The sequence below is a fragment of the Pseudonaja textilis genome, chromosome 5, assembly GCF_049901715.1.
Source record: "Pseudonaja textilis isolate UNSWEBS1 chromosome 5, rPseTex1.2, whole genome shotgun sequence".
In the NCBI taxonomy this organism is placed as follows: Eukaryota; Metazoa; Chordata; class Lepidosauria; order Squamata; family Elapidae; genus Pseudonaja; species Pseudonaja textilis.
Window position 1 is genome coordinate 30,427,158 of NC_141994.1, and position 18,164 is coordinate 30,445,321.

The 18,164-nt window shown below is 35.2% G+C and overlaps 2 protein-coding genes across 5 annotated transcripts in view; both read left to right on the forward strand.

Moving 5' to 3' along the window:
* Positions 1-10,472, forward strand: part of XPOT (exportin for tRNA) — a 33,426-nt gene extending 22,954 nt beyond the window's left edge. For all 3 annotated transcript variants that reach the window (XM_087934433.1, XM_026700123.2, XM_026700116.2), the window contains exons 17-25: positions 943-1,181; positions 1,775-2,060; positions 2,620-2,809; positions 4,120-4,236; positions 4,405-4,520; positions 5,182-5,229; positions 7,998-8,069; positions 8,630-8,686; positions 9,739-10,472. In XM_087934433.1, coding sequence (XP_087790559.1) covers positions 943-1,181; positions 1,775-2,060; positions 2,620-2,809; positions 4,120-4,236; positions 4,405-4,520; positions 5,182-5,229; positions 7,998-8,069; positions 8,630-8,686; positions 9,739-9,765 — 1,152 coding nt within the window. In that variant the 3' untranslated portion in view covers positions 9,766-10,472. The remainder of the gene's footprint in view (positions 1-942; positions 1,182-1,774; positions 2,061-2,619; positions 2,810-4,119; positions 4,237-4,404; positions 4,521-5,181; positions 5,230-7,997; positions 8,070-8,629; positions 8,687-9,738) is intronic.
* A 2,663-nt stretch (positions 10,473-13,135) lies between these two features.
* Positions 13,136-18,164, forward strand: part of TBK1 (TANK binding kinase 1) — a 37,633-nt gene continuing 32,604 nt past the window's right edge. For both annotated transcript variants that reach the window (XM_087934435.1, XM_087934436.1), the window contains exon 1: positions 13,136-13,320. The gene's annotated coding sequence lies outside the window, so the exon portion shown is untranslated. The remainder of the gene's footprint in view (positions 13,321-18,164) is intronic.

The window sequence follows — 18,164 nt, forward strand, 5'->3', positions numbered from 1 at the left end:
TTTGAGTCAGTGTTGATTTCTGATGACTGTCTGGGCAAATTCTCTGCAGTTTTTTTGATAAGATTTTCAGAAGTGATTTGTTCCTGCTTTCTTCCTAAGGATTGGCTCAAGGTCATTTAAACAAGAACTGTTAAATCTTCCATTTTGAACTTATTGCATCAAGATTTCTTTATTTTCTAATAGCAGTGACTGTGGGTGGCTTATAAAAATCAAATTCACCATAATACCACATAACAATATAAACCTTTGACACCCTGGTTAATCTCCCAAAGAAAAAAGCCACAACTTTAACAGAGGTCACCTAATTGCTTGCCCAATGCATGGGGCAACAGTTGGATCTTCAGAGGCTTGGGGTTGGGACCATCCAAGTCTTTGGGTAGGTGCTGTTCCACAAATCAGGCACATCCACAGAGAATACATGACTCCTGCAAGAATCAACTAACAAGATAGCATTATTTGATGGGGAAGACCCCTGTTAGATTTGATGCAGCAGACAGAAACAGTGGGGGTAGGAGGCTAGTTTGGCCTGGTCCCATGCCAAACTAGCTCAGTGAGCAGCAGTGATATATATTAAAGTATTGAAAGACATTAAAACAGGTCTCAGTTTTACAGGTTACACTTTTACAGGATTATAGCCTCAATCCGTAGTACATCAATGGAGTATTGAAATGTAACATTTATCTAATAAAGTTACTGTAATTAGACTATGCAGTTGGAAGGGAGCATTTTTAAAGAAACCATAGCTACACTGGTGAACAATCATACAGCATTTGGGACAAGATGTTTTAGGATCTTCTGTGCAATTTAGATTGGTTTGGGATTTTGTTATAGAACTTGGGGAGACTGTAGAACTCAGCAAGCAGAATAATGAGAAAATTACTCTATTCTAGGAGAAAATATTTAATGTTGAACAGCAGACTCTTTTCTTTTTCTTGGTTCCAGGAGAATGGTTACCAGGCTTTATTAACCAGTGATGATCAACTCTTTATTTATGAGACTGCGGGAGTATTAATTGTGAACAGTGAATACTCTACAGAACGCAAGCAGGCTTTAATGAGGAACCTCTTGACTCCTCTAATGGAGAGATTCAAAGTGCTGCTAGAAAAGCTTGTGATTGCACAAGATGAAGACAGACAGATGGCCTTAGCTGATTGTCTAAATCATGCTGTAGGCTTTGCAAGGTAGGATTTGTGGAGCCTATTTGAATTACCTTTAAAAGCAATGTAGTTGTCAGCATAAAAATACCAAGTTGGAACTAGACTTCTTTTTACATTTAGTTAATTATTACTTCAGCTCTTCCCTTCAAGGTGTTCTACCTACACTTAGCTTGGACAGCCTCTGCAGAAAGATATTATGATAGATGCTAGTGAAAGCCACTAAGTAGTCCAGGAGAATCAAGAAGGCTACTGTCTTTCCTCAATATTCTGATAAAAATCTTGGGGTTAACATGGCAGTGCTCAAACCCAGCTAAAATTGAATTAGGAAATGTATTTCTTCCAGAAGTGTCTGGTTCTAAACAGCAAAGATGCTAAGTGCACCTCTTGCCCAGGAAAAGTATGTTGGCTATAATCATAATGATAAAATAAGACTTATAATTGTTCAGCTCTTCTGAATCCAAAGAAATCTTAGTACATCTGGTTCAGATAAATTTATATAATCCTACTGTATATGAAATAAACCATCCAATTTATCATTTCAAATAATTCATCCTAGGAAACTGTTTTATATGGCATACCAAAACCATAGTGTAATATATATATATTTATTTTCATAGCCGTACTAGTAAAGCTTTCAGCAACAAGCAAACAGTCAAACAATGCGGATGCTCAGAAGTGTATCTGGACTGCTTACAAACATTTCTACCAGCTCTCAGCTGCCCCTTGCAGAAGGAAGTTCTTAGAAGTGGTGTACGCACCTTTCTTCACCGAATGATTATATGTTTAGAGGAAGAAGTTCTCCCATTCATTCCTTCAGCCTCTGAACATATGCTCAAGGATTGTGAAGCAAAAGATCTTCAAGAATTTATTCCCCTCATAAACCAGATCACAGCAAAGTTTAAGGTAAGAGTCTGCCTTAAATATCTCAGTCTTTTTGTATCTACTGATCATTTCAAATTTAACAAATAGCTGCTCTGAAGAAAACACATTTTAATAAATGGCTATTATATTGGTTGCAGCTAGTTATAAAATATCTTTTTCATATAATAGAAATCCTAAATGAAAAATTGCTAAAAGTTAGGATGCAAGGCACACATGGCACTAACCTTCATATATTATCAAAATACAAATCTTCTATTCTGAATCCACCATTTGTTGCTGTTGAGACTAAATGAGAAACAAATAGTAAGCTCATGAGTATCCAGCAATGCCTCCACATTGAAGACTGAAACCCACTGCAAACCATGATGTTAGTGTCCAAACCACAGTGTTTCCAGCTTTTCCTGGTTATAATAATAAACTGTTAACGCATAAAGAGGAAATGATTGAAGAGTACAAAATTAATAGTTGAACTTAATTTTATGGAGCAGTGACAGACTCTGTTTTTATAACTTTTTCCATTTTATTGTATTATGTATTTGCTCATCATAAACTTAATTAGCCATGTTTTTCATATCTATAGACCCAGGTCTCCCCATTTCTCCAGCAAATGTTTATGCCATTACTGCATGCTATTTTTGAAGTACTGCACCAGCCTGCTGAAGATAATGACCAATCTGCTGCATTAGAAAAGCAAATGTTGCGAAGGAGTTACTTTGCCTTCCTACAAACAGTCACTGGCAGTGGAATGAGTGAAGTCATAGCAAATCAGGGTAAGTTAAGAGTTCGTTTTCAAACATACTTTAATGGTAATAAAACCAGAAAACTGGAGATGGAGAATGCCTTGCTCATCAATTTTCTTCGTTAGAGGCACATTTTGTGAATGGCAGCTTCCTCAAAATATATGTATTTACATTTGCATTTTATATTGCTCGATTGCAAATTAATTTTTTCTACTATAAATCATATCTCCTTTTCTAAATAGATTTTGGGGGCTGTGTCTGTGTATACACATACATTACACACACACACACATTTTTAAGAATAGAATTCTTCAAAATGTACACACACACACACAAAGTACATATGTATGTATGTACATTTTGAAGAATGCTATTTAACATTGTTGGCTGTGGAATAGTATTAATCCATTAAGATCAGAAAGCCAGAAAGTTCCCAGGCAAAGAGCAGTCCAAAACTGCAAATCTAGAGTGAAGTTGTTTCCATAATAAAAGATATATTATAAAACTCTACATGCTAATCACCTACATAATTCTTTATATATTGATAACATTCCAAATTTGAAGAATATAGTCAAAACTATTTTAACATCTTTAACTTGTTTCCCAAAACTCTATTAACATATTTTTCATGTTACACGGTGACTAGTCCTGTTGTTTTAATTTTTTATCCTCTCCATACTTTACGCTTGTAACACATGAAGATGACAACCACTCCTTTTCAAATATTCATTGAAGTGTGCAATGAACAAAAAAAAAATGCATTGAATTAACGTCATCTTAAAATAATAAGATAAAAGGTAAAGGAGTCCCTGCAGATTTTTCTCCACTGGTTTTGCCAAGTATGGAGGAATAGTGATCATCTCCATTTCAAGGCTATTGAGCCCGTGCTGTCCAAAGACATTTCTGTGATCACGTCTAGCATGACATGAGAGAGCACTGTTACCTTCCAACTGAAGTGGTACCTATTTATCAGTACACAAGTGTATCCTTTCAAACTGCTAGGGAGATTCACCTGCAGTTTTCAAACCAGAATTATCCCAAAATGTAAGTTTATTATTTGAATTGCTGAAAATTAGGATTTTTAATTCTGAAGCACAATATGATTAACATTAAAAGAAAACCAAGCCTTGGATGATACAGTGAATAATTTAGAACAGTATTAAACTGAACTATTTAATACTGTAGAAGCAGTTCTTATATTTATTTTTGTATGTTCCTTGAAGGAGGGACATTTGGAATCCATTTATATGTAGAAAACATCTCTGTCTTTGTAAATAATTTTAATGATTCAGAAGAATTAATTACATATTACTAAATTATACTGTTTCTCTTGCTTCTAGGCGCAGAAAATGTGGAGCGTGTACTGTTTACAATCATCCAAGGAGCCGTTGACTATCCTGATCCTATTGCTCAGAAAACTTGCTTTATCATTCTTTCAAAATTGGTGGAACTTTGGGGTAAGCCTCCATTCATATTTTCATATTTAAACTGAATGCATTTTTACTATGTGCATTCAAATCAGCATATTTGAAGTATGCTAATAGTAGGTTGATATAATAATGCACTATTACATGCCTATTTACTAAATAGTGGATGAACAAATTGATAACACTCATATTTTTTAGGAGGCAAAGATGGACCTGTGGGTTTTGCTGACTTTGTCTATAAACATATTGTTCCTGCATGTTTCTTAGCACCTTTGAAACAAACATTTGACTTAGCAGATGCACAGACAGTATTGGTAGGTATTCTATCATCTGATTTTATTGAGAAATTGCTGAATGTGTCTATGCTATTTACTGGTAATTTACCTGGAGTTAAATGAAAACTAGGAATTTTTGATAACATTTGTTGTCCAGAAAATATGGCGGTCAATTTTCATGACCTTTGAATTCTGCCCAAATGCAAAAGTTTAAAGAGTTATCTCAAAGTATTCTAGGTTTCCCTATATTACGTTTACGAGGTATATTCACAACTACTTAGTAGCATTAAAATACGCTTTCTATGATTTGTGCTGGATTTCAAACTGCTAAGTTGGGGATCCGGATCTCAACAGGGTTTCTTTGTAGACTAAAACCCTGTTCAAAAAACATTGGGCTTTAAGTTCAAATGATATTCCTGATACATGGAAATTAATTTCCACCCCAAAGCATGGCTTCAATGACTAGAAAACCCTTTGTCTGGAAGATTTTATAATCTGATGGTAGAATTTCCATCTGAATAGGTGAAACAGGCTGTCATAGAAATACATATAGGGTTGTTAAATAGCTTAGATCTTTTAAAGTTGAATACATCATTTTTTCACATGATTTGTACTAGTCCCTAAAACTTAAAATTAGGAACATTTAAACTATATAATATTCAAATATTTGAATTGAAATCCCTTCGTTTTGTTTTAATAGGCTTTATCAGAATGTGCAGTGACATTAAAAACAATTCATCTCAAAAGGGTAAGGATCCTGAAAGTAATATTTTATTTGAAACTTGTCTTACTTGGGAATTTTGGATTCTTTATTTTGACAGTTTTCTCTCCATGTTAATTTTCCATTTTGTTCTGGCAATAGCACCATCAGAAATCCATATAGAAAACTGAAATTGTACTTCCTCGATGTAACTTTTTGAAATAAATTACTCCTACTGTTTGTTTAAGCTTAATTTGCATGATGATTGATTGCAGAACTAGTGAATTTACTTTATCATGTCAGAATTGCTGAATGGTAGCATATATAATTGCACGGAGCACTTTTTTGCCAGAATATCTCTTACATTAAAAATTTTAAATTTCCAATTTCACAATTATTAAAAGTGACTGAAGTGTCTTTTCATTTGTTTTTGTAGTGTTCAGTCTTGACTGACATTACTCTTCATATATAATCTTATTCCATTTCCATTATTATTAGTTTATAATTTAAAATACAAGAATACAAAAGCAAATAGTAGAAAAAATAGGGGAGGAAAAGAGGAAAGGAAGAGTGTAGAAAAGAAGAGGAAAAGGAAAAAGTAGGCATTGACTTCTGATTGTTTGGTGCAGTAGGATAAGATAATAACATCAAACTTCAACTTTTTACTTTTGCCTATTAGTATAAACTAGCCATTAAGTTTTTTTCCATTAAACTCCAAGAAAAGTTTTTGATTTTATCTTTATATTCACTTTAAGAATTTTCTGTATTAGAATATGAATCATACTCCAATATTTCCTTGCTTCATCACATGTCCACCATAAATGATAAAAAGTCCCTTCTTTACATTTACATATCCAACATTCATTTGAAATACCTTTATATGTTCTTGATAACTTTTCTGGTGTTAAATATCAACAGTACATTATTTTATAGAAATTTCCTTTCAAATTATAATTTAGTATAAATTTTAAACCTTTAATCCCCATATTCTCCCATTGTTCAAGCATTACATTATATCCAAAATTCCTTGCCCATTGAATCATGTAATACTTTACATATTCATTTTCCAAATACAAATTCAATAATATTTTATAGACCAGCAATAATACATTCATCACTACCATACAGTAAAATTTCCAATTCATTTTTAACAAAGTCAAACCCATAATTCTTTTTGTATAACTTAAATCTTCCTTTCGGTTGTGAATACGTAAACCAGTGTCAGACATGTCCTTCTGATTCTAGCTCTTCTTTAGACTTGAGGGCAGGACCACCAAAATTAAAAGACATTATTTTACCGTAAGTCCACCAGTCCGGCTTCATCACCATTTCTTTTCTAAAAAAGGGCCTCCTGGGGGACACTCAAAGAGGCATCTTTGCAAAAAAAAAAACACGCTTTTTTTATATTTATTCCAAACTCATAGAATGGTACATCTAACAAAATGGTTATTGAAATCAACATTTACTTTAACCTTGTCATACCATAAATAACCGTGCCATCCAAATCTTAATTCATGACCTAGATCAAACAGCCTCTTATTCTGGAGATTACCCACCTTTAGCCAGACCAAACAATAAGAGTCAAAATAGTTTCAAATCTGGTAAACCCAATTCCCCTCGTTCCTTAGCATCTTGTAGTAGTTTATATCTAATTCTTGGTTTTTTTCCTTCCCACATAAACTTAGAAATATCCGTCTGCCATTGTTTAAATCAGGAATTTTACCCAATAGTAATAAATGCAATTTATCCCCTCTTAATAAATCATTTTTGAGATATTCCAAAGAAGCACATAGTTATTTTGAAACAGTTTGTGTTTGTATTTGTCAGTATGACCTCAAATATTTCACCTTTTTCTCAAGCCTAAAACCAGACTTTCTGGTCAATATGTCACAGTCTGAGAGACCATATTCTGGATAAGTATTGTTGTTTGCTGTTTATTCTAAAATCCACTAAAACCCCAAACTCATTTAGTTTCAAACATATCATTTAGTTTCCTCATCAAATATTCTATATTATTTTGGGCCTTGCAGGAATATAACCAAATCATCAGCAAATGCCCTCAATTTATAAACCTCCTTCTTGATACACATACCTGTTACTTTCTCATCTTGCCTAATATCTCTTTTCAATACTTCTGACACCAAATAAACAACAAGAGATACCCTTTTTAATTTCACATGAATTGATTAAGTCACCATTAATAACAATTTTTGCTTGCGATGATGTATGAACGGCTTTAACCCCATGAATAAAATTATCTCCAAAGTTCATTTTTTTTCCAGAACTTTAAGCATAAAATCCCAATTTACATTTACTTCTCTACATCTAGGAATATTAAAACTGCTGTTTTTTATTTTGATATTGTAAATATTCAATAATATTCAAAACAGTTTTCACATTGTCCCTTAACTGTCTTTCTGGCAGAAAGCCAGACTGATCTTCATGAATATATATTCCTGTAAAAACCTTATTTAATCTTTCTGCCAAAACTGCAGCAAAAAGTTTTATAGTCATTGTTTAATAATGAGATTGGTCTATAATTCTTTATCTTTGTAACTTCTTTACCTTCCTTCAGTAGCAACGCAATATTAGCTTCTTTCCAAGTTTGAGGTATCTTTCCACCCTGTAATATATTGTTCATTATATCCTTTAGTGGCTGAAGAAGTTCATCTTCGAAGCATTTATAATATTGTAAAACAGTCTGGACCTGGAACTTTGTAGAGTCTTAATCTATAATCTTGTTAACATGGTGTAATCAAGTAAAATGGAACAGATTTGAAATAATAAAATATCTAATTACTGTCACTGTTTTCTAGGGCCTTGAATGTATCCAGTATTTGCAACAGGAATATCTCCCTTCATTGCAAGTAGCACCTGAAATAATACAGGTTAGGTTTTTTTTTTTTAATCCAGTGCATGTGGCTTTGGCAGTAGATGGACATATTCTGAAGCTGATCTAGTTTGAAAGTTTTCTAAATGTTACAGAGTTTTTCATTTGAGAAGTATCAGCTCAAGTGGTTGCAAAGTGTTTACTGATCTTTGGAACAGTGTATTAATCTTAGTTTTTAAGGAATCAATACTAACTGTCCAAATAGAAAATGAAAATACATGAAAAATTATAATACTCTGGTTTACTGCATAAATACCCTAAAATTCGTGAAGCGCTATCTGATTATGATGACTTTAATTCAGATTTTTGCCCTCTGCCTCCTCTAATCAAACTAATTGGTGCAAATATAGAGTGTGTTCTTTCCTGCTAGGTTTATCAGTTAGATTACTGAAAATTGGTTATATTTTGCATCAAGTATTAGAGGTGTACTGTCATAGCAAGTAACAACTTCTAATTAATCCTGGTTCTTCTTGGAAAAGGTAAGATTACAACACATTGGATAATTTTCAAGTACGTATTTTTCTGATTTAGAATTCTTGAAATATGTTTTTCATACAGGAATTCTGTCAAGCACTTCAACAGCCTGATGCTAAAGTTTTTAAAAACTACTTAAAGGTAGGTTAAACTCATACTTATATTTTGACTTTCAAGAGTCTTGAACGCTTGTAAACATGAAAAATAGCACATGAACTGTATGGTGAATATTTAAGCAATTCAGCTATGCTTATTGTCTCTGATACTTTCTCTCTGCCTTTGTTGTCTTTGTATGCATATTGTTCTTGAAAAAGGTGAAATGAGTGATGGTTGAGATGAAGATGATTATATGAATAACTGCTTCATAATAACGTTATAGATGTACCAATGTGGTTAAACTCATATTTTTTATTGATGAGTGTATCAATATAGAAGCTTTCATGTGGTTTAAAAAATGGTCATACAAGCATCATTACAAGTTATGAGATAGGTCACCCTATCTCAGTGGATGGGTGCTCAGGTTCGCATGCTCAGCAGGGTTAGCTTCTTTGAAGATATTCAAATACACAAAATATTTGGGGCTGTGTGACCCTGGGGGTTTCTTACTTCAACATGTGAAACTCCTACACAAAATTTCAAAATAATTGTCTATAAAGAAAAATAATTGAAATGAATGAATAATGAATAATAGAAGTCAATTTCACTCACTATGTTCTCAAAATCTAAACTAGAATTGCATTTTTTCTATCTCGGTTAATAAATTTAAGGAAGAGTTTTAAATATGTGTTGTATAATTAGACCTTATTATTTAAATTTGATCTAACACAAATGCACGAGCATATTTTACTTCTAAATGGTATTCAAGAAATTACTGATTATTACTATTTACAAATTTATTTGTTCACAGTGCATTATATTAAGTTTAAATCCATAATTAAATATGTGACACCAAAATACCACAACGCTTTCCTGGAAGTATAAACTATTGTTGTTATGAAGATTATTAGTTTTTGGTGTTACAGTTGCAATGCTATATCCTGCCCAAGTTGGATGCTCTGTGCCAACTTACTGCCTTCCATTATATCTAAAAAATTTGCTATAGTGTTCTAAAATTGCTTTTGTCAATAGTACAGTCTCTTTCTATTTGATTTTTTTCAGTTTTTTTAACTCATGTGATATATTTTCTTAAACAGGTATTCTTTCAAAGAGCAAAACCCTGAGGAATCTACTGGAATTTCTGCCTGTCTCCCTTAACTCCAGATATTGCTAACTTCTGTGCCATTCAATTTTTTTTCTTTTTTTAGTTTATCTGTGCATAAATCATATGTGTACTTTTTCCACAATACAGGAGAATTGCCTATACTTTGCTGGTTGATGCACATAAAGACATAACACAAAGTCCTTGATTGCCTGTTTCAAACAATACATTGGATAACTATATGTTGTAATTAAAAAAGCCAAAATAAAATGCTTTTTTATTTTGAAATTAAACAGTGTATATAAATTCCAAATTACATAGAAATTGTTATAAATTATGTACATTTTAAAATAAATATGTGCATATTAGAAGCAAGATTAATTTGTTCATGTATTGTGGAATAAAATAAAACAATCAAACTATTTGTAAATGGACTAAAAACAGAAATCAAAACAGTTATTAATAGTATGTGGCACTACCTTTTTATACAAATAAACATTATTCAATGAAATTGTTAAATTGTCTTAAATTATTTTTATATGTTGTCCATTAAGTAAGCTGTCTGTGTACTGAATAGAATTGTCATTTAACTCTTTTTTCAAAAACTGGTATCTGAACAGAATTTTATATTTATTTTAGAAGCTCTGTAAACAAATTAACAAAGGACACAATTTAACTTGGGTACATACGGCTATATTTACAAGACTCAATAAAATTTTCTTCTAGTTATGTGTCATACTTTCTGTTTTGAGAATTCCAGAATGTTTAATTTTTCTCCTGGACCCAGTTTATTAGGGAATGATCTAAAGGAGGAACCACACATTTCAGAGTTCCCTGGGCTTTTAGAATGAACTGTTTTTAAGGTATTTTTGTGCCTCTTTCACTCAGTGTCTCTTAGCTACCATAACAGATGCTTCTCAGAGCAGGATCCTAAGGAAGCTTTCAAAGAAGAGATGGTAGGAGTCTGCTAAAGCAAACCACAGAAAATAATGAGATGTTAACAAGCTTTTCAATTTCTCATCTGGCACCTTGTTCTAGTATTTTACTCAGTATAATTAGGTTTTCACTAACTCTTTTCTTTTATGGGCAAAAAGTTCTATTAAATAATCTGTTTTCTGAGCCTTGTACTATTTGTGACATTTTTTAACAAAAGCTTTATTCTGTTTTGATATTCCTATATCTAAAAATAATCAATACCTTTATTTTCAAAGGATTATGATTTTTGGCTAGGTATCTTTTCAATTTCACTGAAGCCATTGTTGCATTGTGATAAAGCACAATAGTACAGTTGGATAATCGGTCATTGTAAAAACCATTGAAAAGCTGCTTTAATTGTAAAGACAGACTTGTGTTAGTTGTTGCACTTAGTGCAGTGAAATGACCCAGAAGATTGTTAATATTGCCCGAAGGACTAAGACTAAAATCCCCTTCTTTCATCTTACTCAGTTTCAAAAATGGGATCAGGTGGGATTACCGCTGCTGTACCAGCCTCCCTGCTGCATGGCAACTTTCCTACTTGGGCTCTTGAACATCACCATGAAGCTGGCAGTAGAGGTCCTCAGGCTTATAGTTCTGGGGGACTTCAACCTGGCATTCCTGTGTCAGCCCATGGTGAGTTAAGTGATGCAGTGTCCTCCCTTTCACAGTGTCTGGAGGTTGTTAAGAGCTGGATGGGGAGCAACAGTTTGAACCTGAACCCTGGCAAGACTGTGAATCTGGGTTTGGTTCTTTGGCCCATGGAGAATTGCCACCTGGTCTTGGATGGGGTGGCACTATCCTAAACAGACCCTGTGCGTAATCTGGGGGTTCTCCTGGACTCATGACTCCTGCTCCAAGATCAGTCGTGGCCAGGAGGGCCTTTGTGCAACTGTGGGTTGTGCGCCAGTTATGCTCTTTCCTGGACCAACAATCCCTACTCATGGTCACTCATGTCCTAATCACTTTCCGTCTTGACTATTACAATGCATTTTATACGGGGCTGCCCTTGAAGAGCATCTGGAAGCTCCAGTTGGTGCAAAATGTAGCAGCTTGCATGGTTTTTCAGACCTTGGTGTGCACATGTATTATCTCTTCTGCAGTGGTTGCCAATTTGTTTCTGGGTACAAGTCAAGGTGCTAGTTGCCTCCTTTAAAGTCTTCCATGGCTTGGGACCAGGTTATCTGAGGTACTGTCTCTTGCCAGTCACATCTACCAACCCACTAGAGCAGCAAGGCAAGGAATGGATGGGACCCAAAAGAAGGGCCATCTCCGAAGTGGCTCCCTCTCTCTCGAACATCATTCCCCCGAGATTAGAATTGCCTCACTCTAACACTCTTCCGGAAGGCATTGAAGACCTGGTTCTGCCAGCGGGCCTTGTGAACACAGATAGAACCCATTAAATGGCTTGTGTAATGTCACTGGAAGGCATTTTATTAATCTATTTATTTTATTCTATTAGTTTTATTTTTTATATATGCTTTTATATTCCTGTAAGTCGCCTTGAGTTGCCATGTGTGAATAGGCAGCAATATAAAATTTCTAAAGAAAAACAAACAAATCTACATATAACCATATGATTGTTCCAACTAACACTGCAGAGAAGGCTGAAGTAAAGTTCTTACTATATCAAGGCCCTGAAAAAATGAATGCCATCCTGTGTGAAGGCATGCCCAATGTATAAAACTGTACGCACACAACTGGAGCATCAGTTTGGCGTAGTGAGTTAACGCATTAGGCCAGGGGTGTCCAACCTTGGCAACTTTAAGACTTGTGGACTTCAACTCCCAGAATTCCTCAGCCAGCAAAGCTTTTGTCAATAGTACAGTCAATAGCAAAGCTGGCTGAGGAATTCTGGGAGTTGAAGTCCACAAGTCTTAAAGTTGCCAAGGTTGGACACCCCTGCATTAGGCTATACACCGGCAGCCAGTGTGGTGTAGCCTTGCCTTAGGCACAAAGCCAACCGGGTGATTTTAGCCAGTCATTTTTTCTCAGCCTTAGAAAGGAGGCAGTGGCAAATCACTTCTGAAATCATGGCAAGGAAACTGCAGGAACTCGTCCAAGTAGTTTTCGGACAGGATTGAATGGATAAAAAAAATAAACGATTATAATATGTGTTATTGTTTCCTTTGGTATATTTTATTGTGATACTCAACAATATTTTTAATTGGGAAATTTTATTGGGAGCAAGTTTTATCTAAAGAAAAAAATATTTTAGTATTAACGTTCGTGTTGGTAGATATATGCCACTTCCCCGATTTTCTGTGTCTGCAAATAAAAGCGGCATACTTATGAATACTTGTTCGTCGCAATTCCCACTGAACACCGGAAAGAAAGTAGACATACTAGCGGGAAGGCGGCGGAGGCGGCGTACCCACGACAGCAGCCCGCTACAGCCTCGGTCTGCTTCGCTCCGCCTCCTACGTGACCAGGAAGCCGGAAACGAAAGGGAAGCTGGGCGGCGAGCTAGAGCCGGAGTGGGCTTGGGCTGGGGAGGAGGTTGTTGCCGCGCTCGCCGGTCGCGGGGGTTGGTTGGGCGAAGGCGCTTGAGAAGATAAAGCCGCGCGCCTTTCCTCGGACCGTCTTGACGGACGGCTTGAAGGTAAAGATGAGCAAAGGGCCAAAAACGCTTCGCGGAGCTTAGCCGTCCGTGGCCAGAATTCAATGACGAATCTCTTTGAAAAGTGGGAGCGGGGAGGGGGGGTTGGAGCCAGCTTGGTAGGCCTCTGGTAGGGAACTCCGGCACTGCGCCTCAGTAGCACCAGCTGCTCTTTGGGGTGGATGAGAGTTTGTCTCGGGAGCAAAATCGCTGAGGCTTTGGAGAAAACGGGGTTCCGGCACTTCCGGGGACTCATATTCTGACGGTACTGCACATCATGACGAAGCTTTTCAAGGAAACAAATCTAACCTCCTCTGCGGAACTAATTCGAGCTTGTGCCTGTCTGTCCTGAAGCAATGGGGCTAATTTTCTAGGTAACTCTAGGCGGCTAAAGTGGTTCCGTCGCTTTGTGCCGGTGGCCTCAACCCGGGTTGAATTAAGAGTTGCCATCCACCTAGCTTCGGGTGCTATTGATTGACTTGGTTGTCCGGAGTTGTACACAATATTGTGATAGGCGATCACGTCTCTTGTTCCGACTCTTATGCATCTGTATCTTTACTCTTGCATTTCATGGCATGGTGCTTATTGTCATGTGCATAATATAATGAAACCGCCTGCTTGTAAGAAGCAGCTTTCATGCTTTTAGCGTTGTAATGAACGGTTCATATTTACAGACCCCTCACATCCCGGACATAAACTGTTTCAACTCCTTCCCTCAAAACGACACTAGAGCATTGCACACCAGAACAACTAGACACAAGAACAGTTTTTCCCCGAAAGCTAAACAAATAATTCCCTCAATCCTGTTCAACTATTACAAAGTCTGCACTACTATTACTGTTAATCTTGTCATCACTCCTTATCATCCATCCCCTCCCACTTGTGACTGTATGACTGTAACTTTGTCACTGGTATACTTGCGATTTATATTGACTGTTTCCTAGTATGATTGCTTATTGTACCCTATGACTATCATTAAGTGTGGTACCTTATGATTCTTGACAGCTGACCAATGTATCTTTTATGTATACTGAGAGTATTCACACCAAGACAGATGCCTTGTGTGTCCAATCACACTTGGCCAATAAAGAATTCTATATTGTCTAATTGCAAGGATGATGTTGTATAACAAAGATAATTCACAGGCTGTTCTTTAAGATAAGGGATGATTTGCATATAAACTAATCAGTTGTAAATTTAAGCATGTGCTTAAACATGTGCAAATGTGTGTGAATGAAATATCTTCTTGCTCTTTTACCCACTCCAGCCTTGTTCTCTATTATTATCAATGTTCTTTCTCACTGTCACAATCTTGGGGAAAATAAGTACTTGTCTTACTTCTTTACTGCCAAATAGTCTTCACTTAACAACCACAATTGGAAGTGGCAACTCTGCTGAGCAATGGGGTTGTTAAATGATACAACATATTGAACTTAGTATTGATTCCTTTCCTTAAGCAAACCACACAAAGTTAAGCAAAACATCACAGGCTCACAACTTACTGCTAGTAAGTCTATTGACTTTGCCTCTTGGAAGAAACTTATGAAGCTCACAAATAGTGATTACATTACTACAGAGATGCTGCAGTGGCTATAAGTCTGAGGACAGTTTGTAAAGCTACATTTTCAGTGCTGCTGTAAGTATGAACTGACACTAAATAGAGCATTCTTTTCCTAAAAATATGTTTGGCCTCCCTTCTGAAAATTAAGACTGATTGGTACTAATGATAACAACTCTTTAATTTTCTAGAAAGTTATCCATTTGTTCTGTAACTTGCTCTTAATACATATGGATTCAGGCTTAATAATAGCAACAGATTTCATTTTTAGAAGATATGTACGCTATATAGCAATTTGTTTTTCAGCTTAATTTATAACAGAATTCAAGTTATTAACTGAAACAATTCTTGTTTGACTAATCATAGGTGGAGAATATGACATTTCTGCTATGTTTTGCTAGAATATATTTAATTAATAGAAATATTATTAAAATTAGATATGTCCTTGCTCCCCGGGATAGCTTCTAAGTAAATATCTCTGGGATTGCACTAGTTCAGGGGGTCCCCAGGCTGCAGCCCAATACTGGGCTGTGGCCTGTTCAGAACTGGGACATGCAAGCAGTGGGCAAGCACACGTAGTTCCATTTGCATGAGTGGTGGGCACTCCTGTGGGAAGCTCCATTTGTGCAAGCGGCAGGCACTCACACCTACCACTTTTGGAGCTGCATGCTGTTGCTTGTGCAGAACCACACCCCTCCCCCCATTAGTCCTCAAAGCGGGAAAGGTTGGAGACCCCTGTGCTAGATGGATTGCAAAGTTAGTGTGTGGAACAGGTTGTCTTTGTTTAATGACTGGTTTCAGTCAGGAAAAAAGGAAAAAAGGAAAATTGGGATATACCAACAACCATTCATTACTTTCTATATTTTGCGATCTTTGAAGGCCATCCTTGTATTTACTATGTCCACATGCTCTTTTAAATATTGCTCTTAGTTTTTTAACTTCTCATTTCTCTGTGTGAAGTTCCATCAACTCCATTTGGTTCCAAGCTTCTCAATCTTCACTCCTCCAATCTTCGCAGCATATTCTTTCATGCATCACAATTGTTTTACAATTTTGTTCTCATTTTTTTGAATGGACCAAACCAGTTTTCATTATCAAAAACAACTGTATTTTGAGTACAAAGTGGCCTCTAAATTTGATTGAATAAATATGTTGGCATTTGATATACTAATTTTCATCTTTACATCCTTTTATTACACATTGTGTATATTCACTTTCCTCAGACAACAGCATGACATTATCAGCATACAAAAGTGTACAGACATTCACATCCCTAAGTAACACATGACTTAGATCATGATAGAACATTTTGTACTTTTATCTGTTAATGTTAAGCAATTTAGTGGATATCAGACCTCCTTGTTGTATTTCCTGGTCAGTGTTGAATGATTTTCTAAGCATTCCATTTATTATTATGGATGCTTTCATATTTATACTGCTTTTATATTATTAATAGTGTTACTGATATTTTGATATCAATTATTCATCAGCTGCTCTGAGTCTTATAGCAATGGGTAGCATACAAATTTAATAAATCACTGCCATTACTATCATAATCTGCTCCTTTTACTATGTTGCATTCAACAACCAAATTTCATTTATGCACAAAACATGACTTAATTTGGATGTATTCAATTTATTATATGCTTCTCTAAATCAAGATGCATATAATAAACTTTATTTTTCATATTCATACAGCTGCTGAAGAGCAAAAACATCTGTACAACCCCGATCAGCATAAAGTTACACTACATTTCTCAAATTTGCTCATTATCATCTCTCATGTATTTTCAATATAAAAAAATAATTCTTCCAAATATTTTCCCAACCCAACTTTATTTTTTCTTTACATAGAAAAGTGATGGTATTTTTCCAGTAGTTAAGCACAGATGGAGTCTTTGCACACGTTAAACAATTGGCACACCCATATTTTACAGATTCTCCAGATATACTTCAACTTTACTATTTTGAACATTCTCACAAGTTCAATAACTTTTCTTCAATTTTTTTTTCTTGTCATTAGGGTAACACTTTCAGTTTTATTCTTAGATTGAAAAATAACTATCACTTCCATATAAATCCCAAATAATTTTGTCACTTTTATTCCTCCCGGTGATTCCATATTTTATCCCCTTTCACCCATATCTATGCTTTTTTTCTTTCCATTAAATGATTAATTAAATGTGTTTCAGTAAACTACTTATACTTTTAACTTGGTAGTATGTGGTCAAAAGCTTGTTGACTTGCAAGGTATCCTCTAAATTAGAATTCCTACCTTGCATAGTATAGCCCAAGCATACCTGGTATAAATTGGGGCTTGGTTATGCTTGCAACATATTGCCAAAATTGGCTGTCTTGTCCTTAATATGAAAGCTGTTTCTGGATTCAATGCAGTCTAGGGGGTATCTTTTCCAAATCATGACAACACCAAAATACTGCTAACAAATATGTAAGGGATCTCATTTTTATTGTGTTACAAATGTCTCCTTTTTACTAAAAAGTATATTGTGAAACCTCCTTTGGGAAAAGCCAATTTGCTCAGAAACTGATAACAGAGTAAGATTGCGGTAAACTGCCCAAAGTCACCTAGGTAATATGGATAGTGTAGAAATTAAATAAGAAAATTTATATATTGCAGGAATGTTGCAGATCCTTTAAATATGTTTTGTGGCCACAGATCCCCAAGACTTAAGATTTAAATCATAATATTTTTTCAAGCCTTTGCAGACCCCCAGTGTTGACATTGTGGGACCCCTGGAGTATGCGAACCATAAGTTGAGAACCACTAGTCTAAACTACTTTTGTATATATGTGGATGGAGAATATTCAATTCAGTGAAAAGAAAACCAGGACTTTTAATTGAATTTAATGGATTAAATTATAGTGCTTTGAATACAGTTATCAGGTTGAATGTTAATTGGAAAAATAAATGTTGTTAGGAAAGAAGCCAAGTTTTTTAAACAACTAAAATTCAGTCGGAACCTACCCTTAGCAGATAATATGTCATGGAACAAGTGATGATACATCATTATGTCAGCTGAACATCATCAATTTGTCTGTTTTGTAACTATCAGATAATCTTGTTGTGAATGTAACTTTGCTGTTAATGTGCTTATTTAATATAAATCAGAAAGAAGTATTTTTCCAGTGGGAGTCCTTATCTTCTTTACGCATAATATTTCTTAAGAATTATAAAACAATAAGAATGTAGCACTCAGTAACAAACTATTTTTAGTAGAGTATTGATTTTAGAAAACAAACAATATAATACAGCGACACTGTAATTATT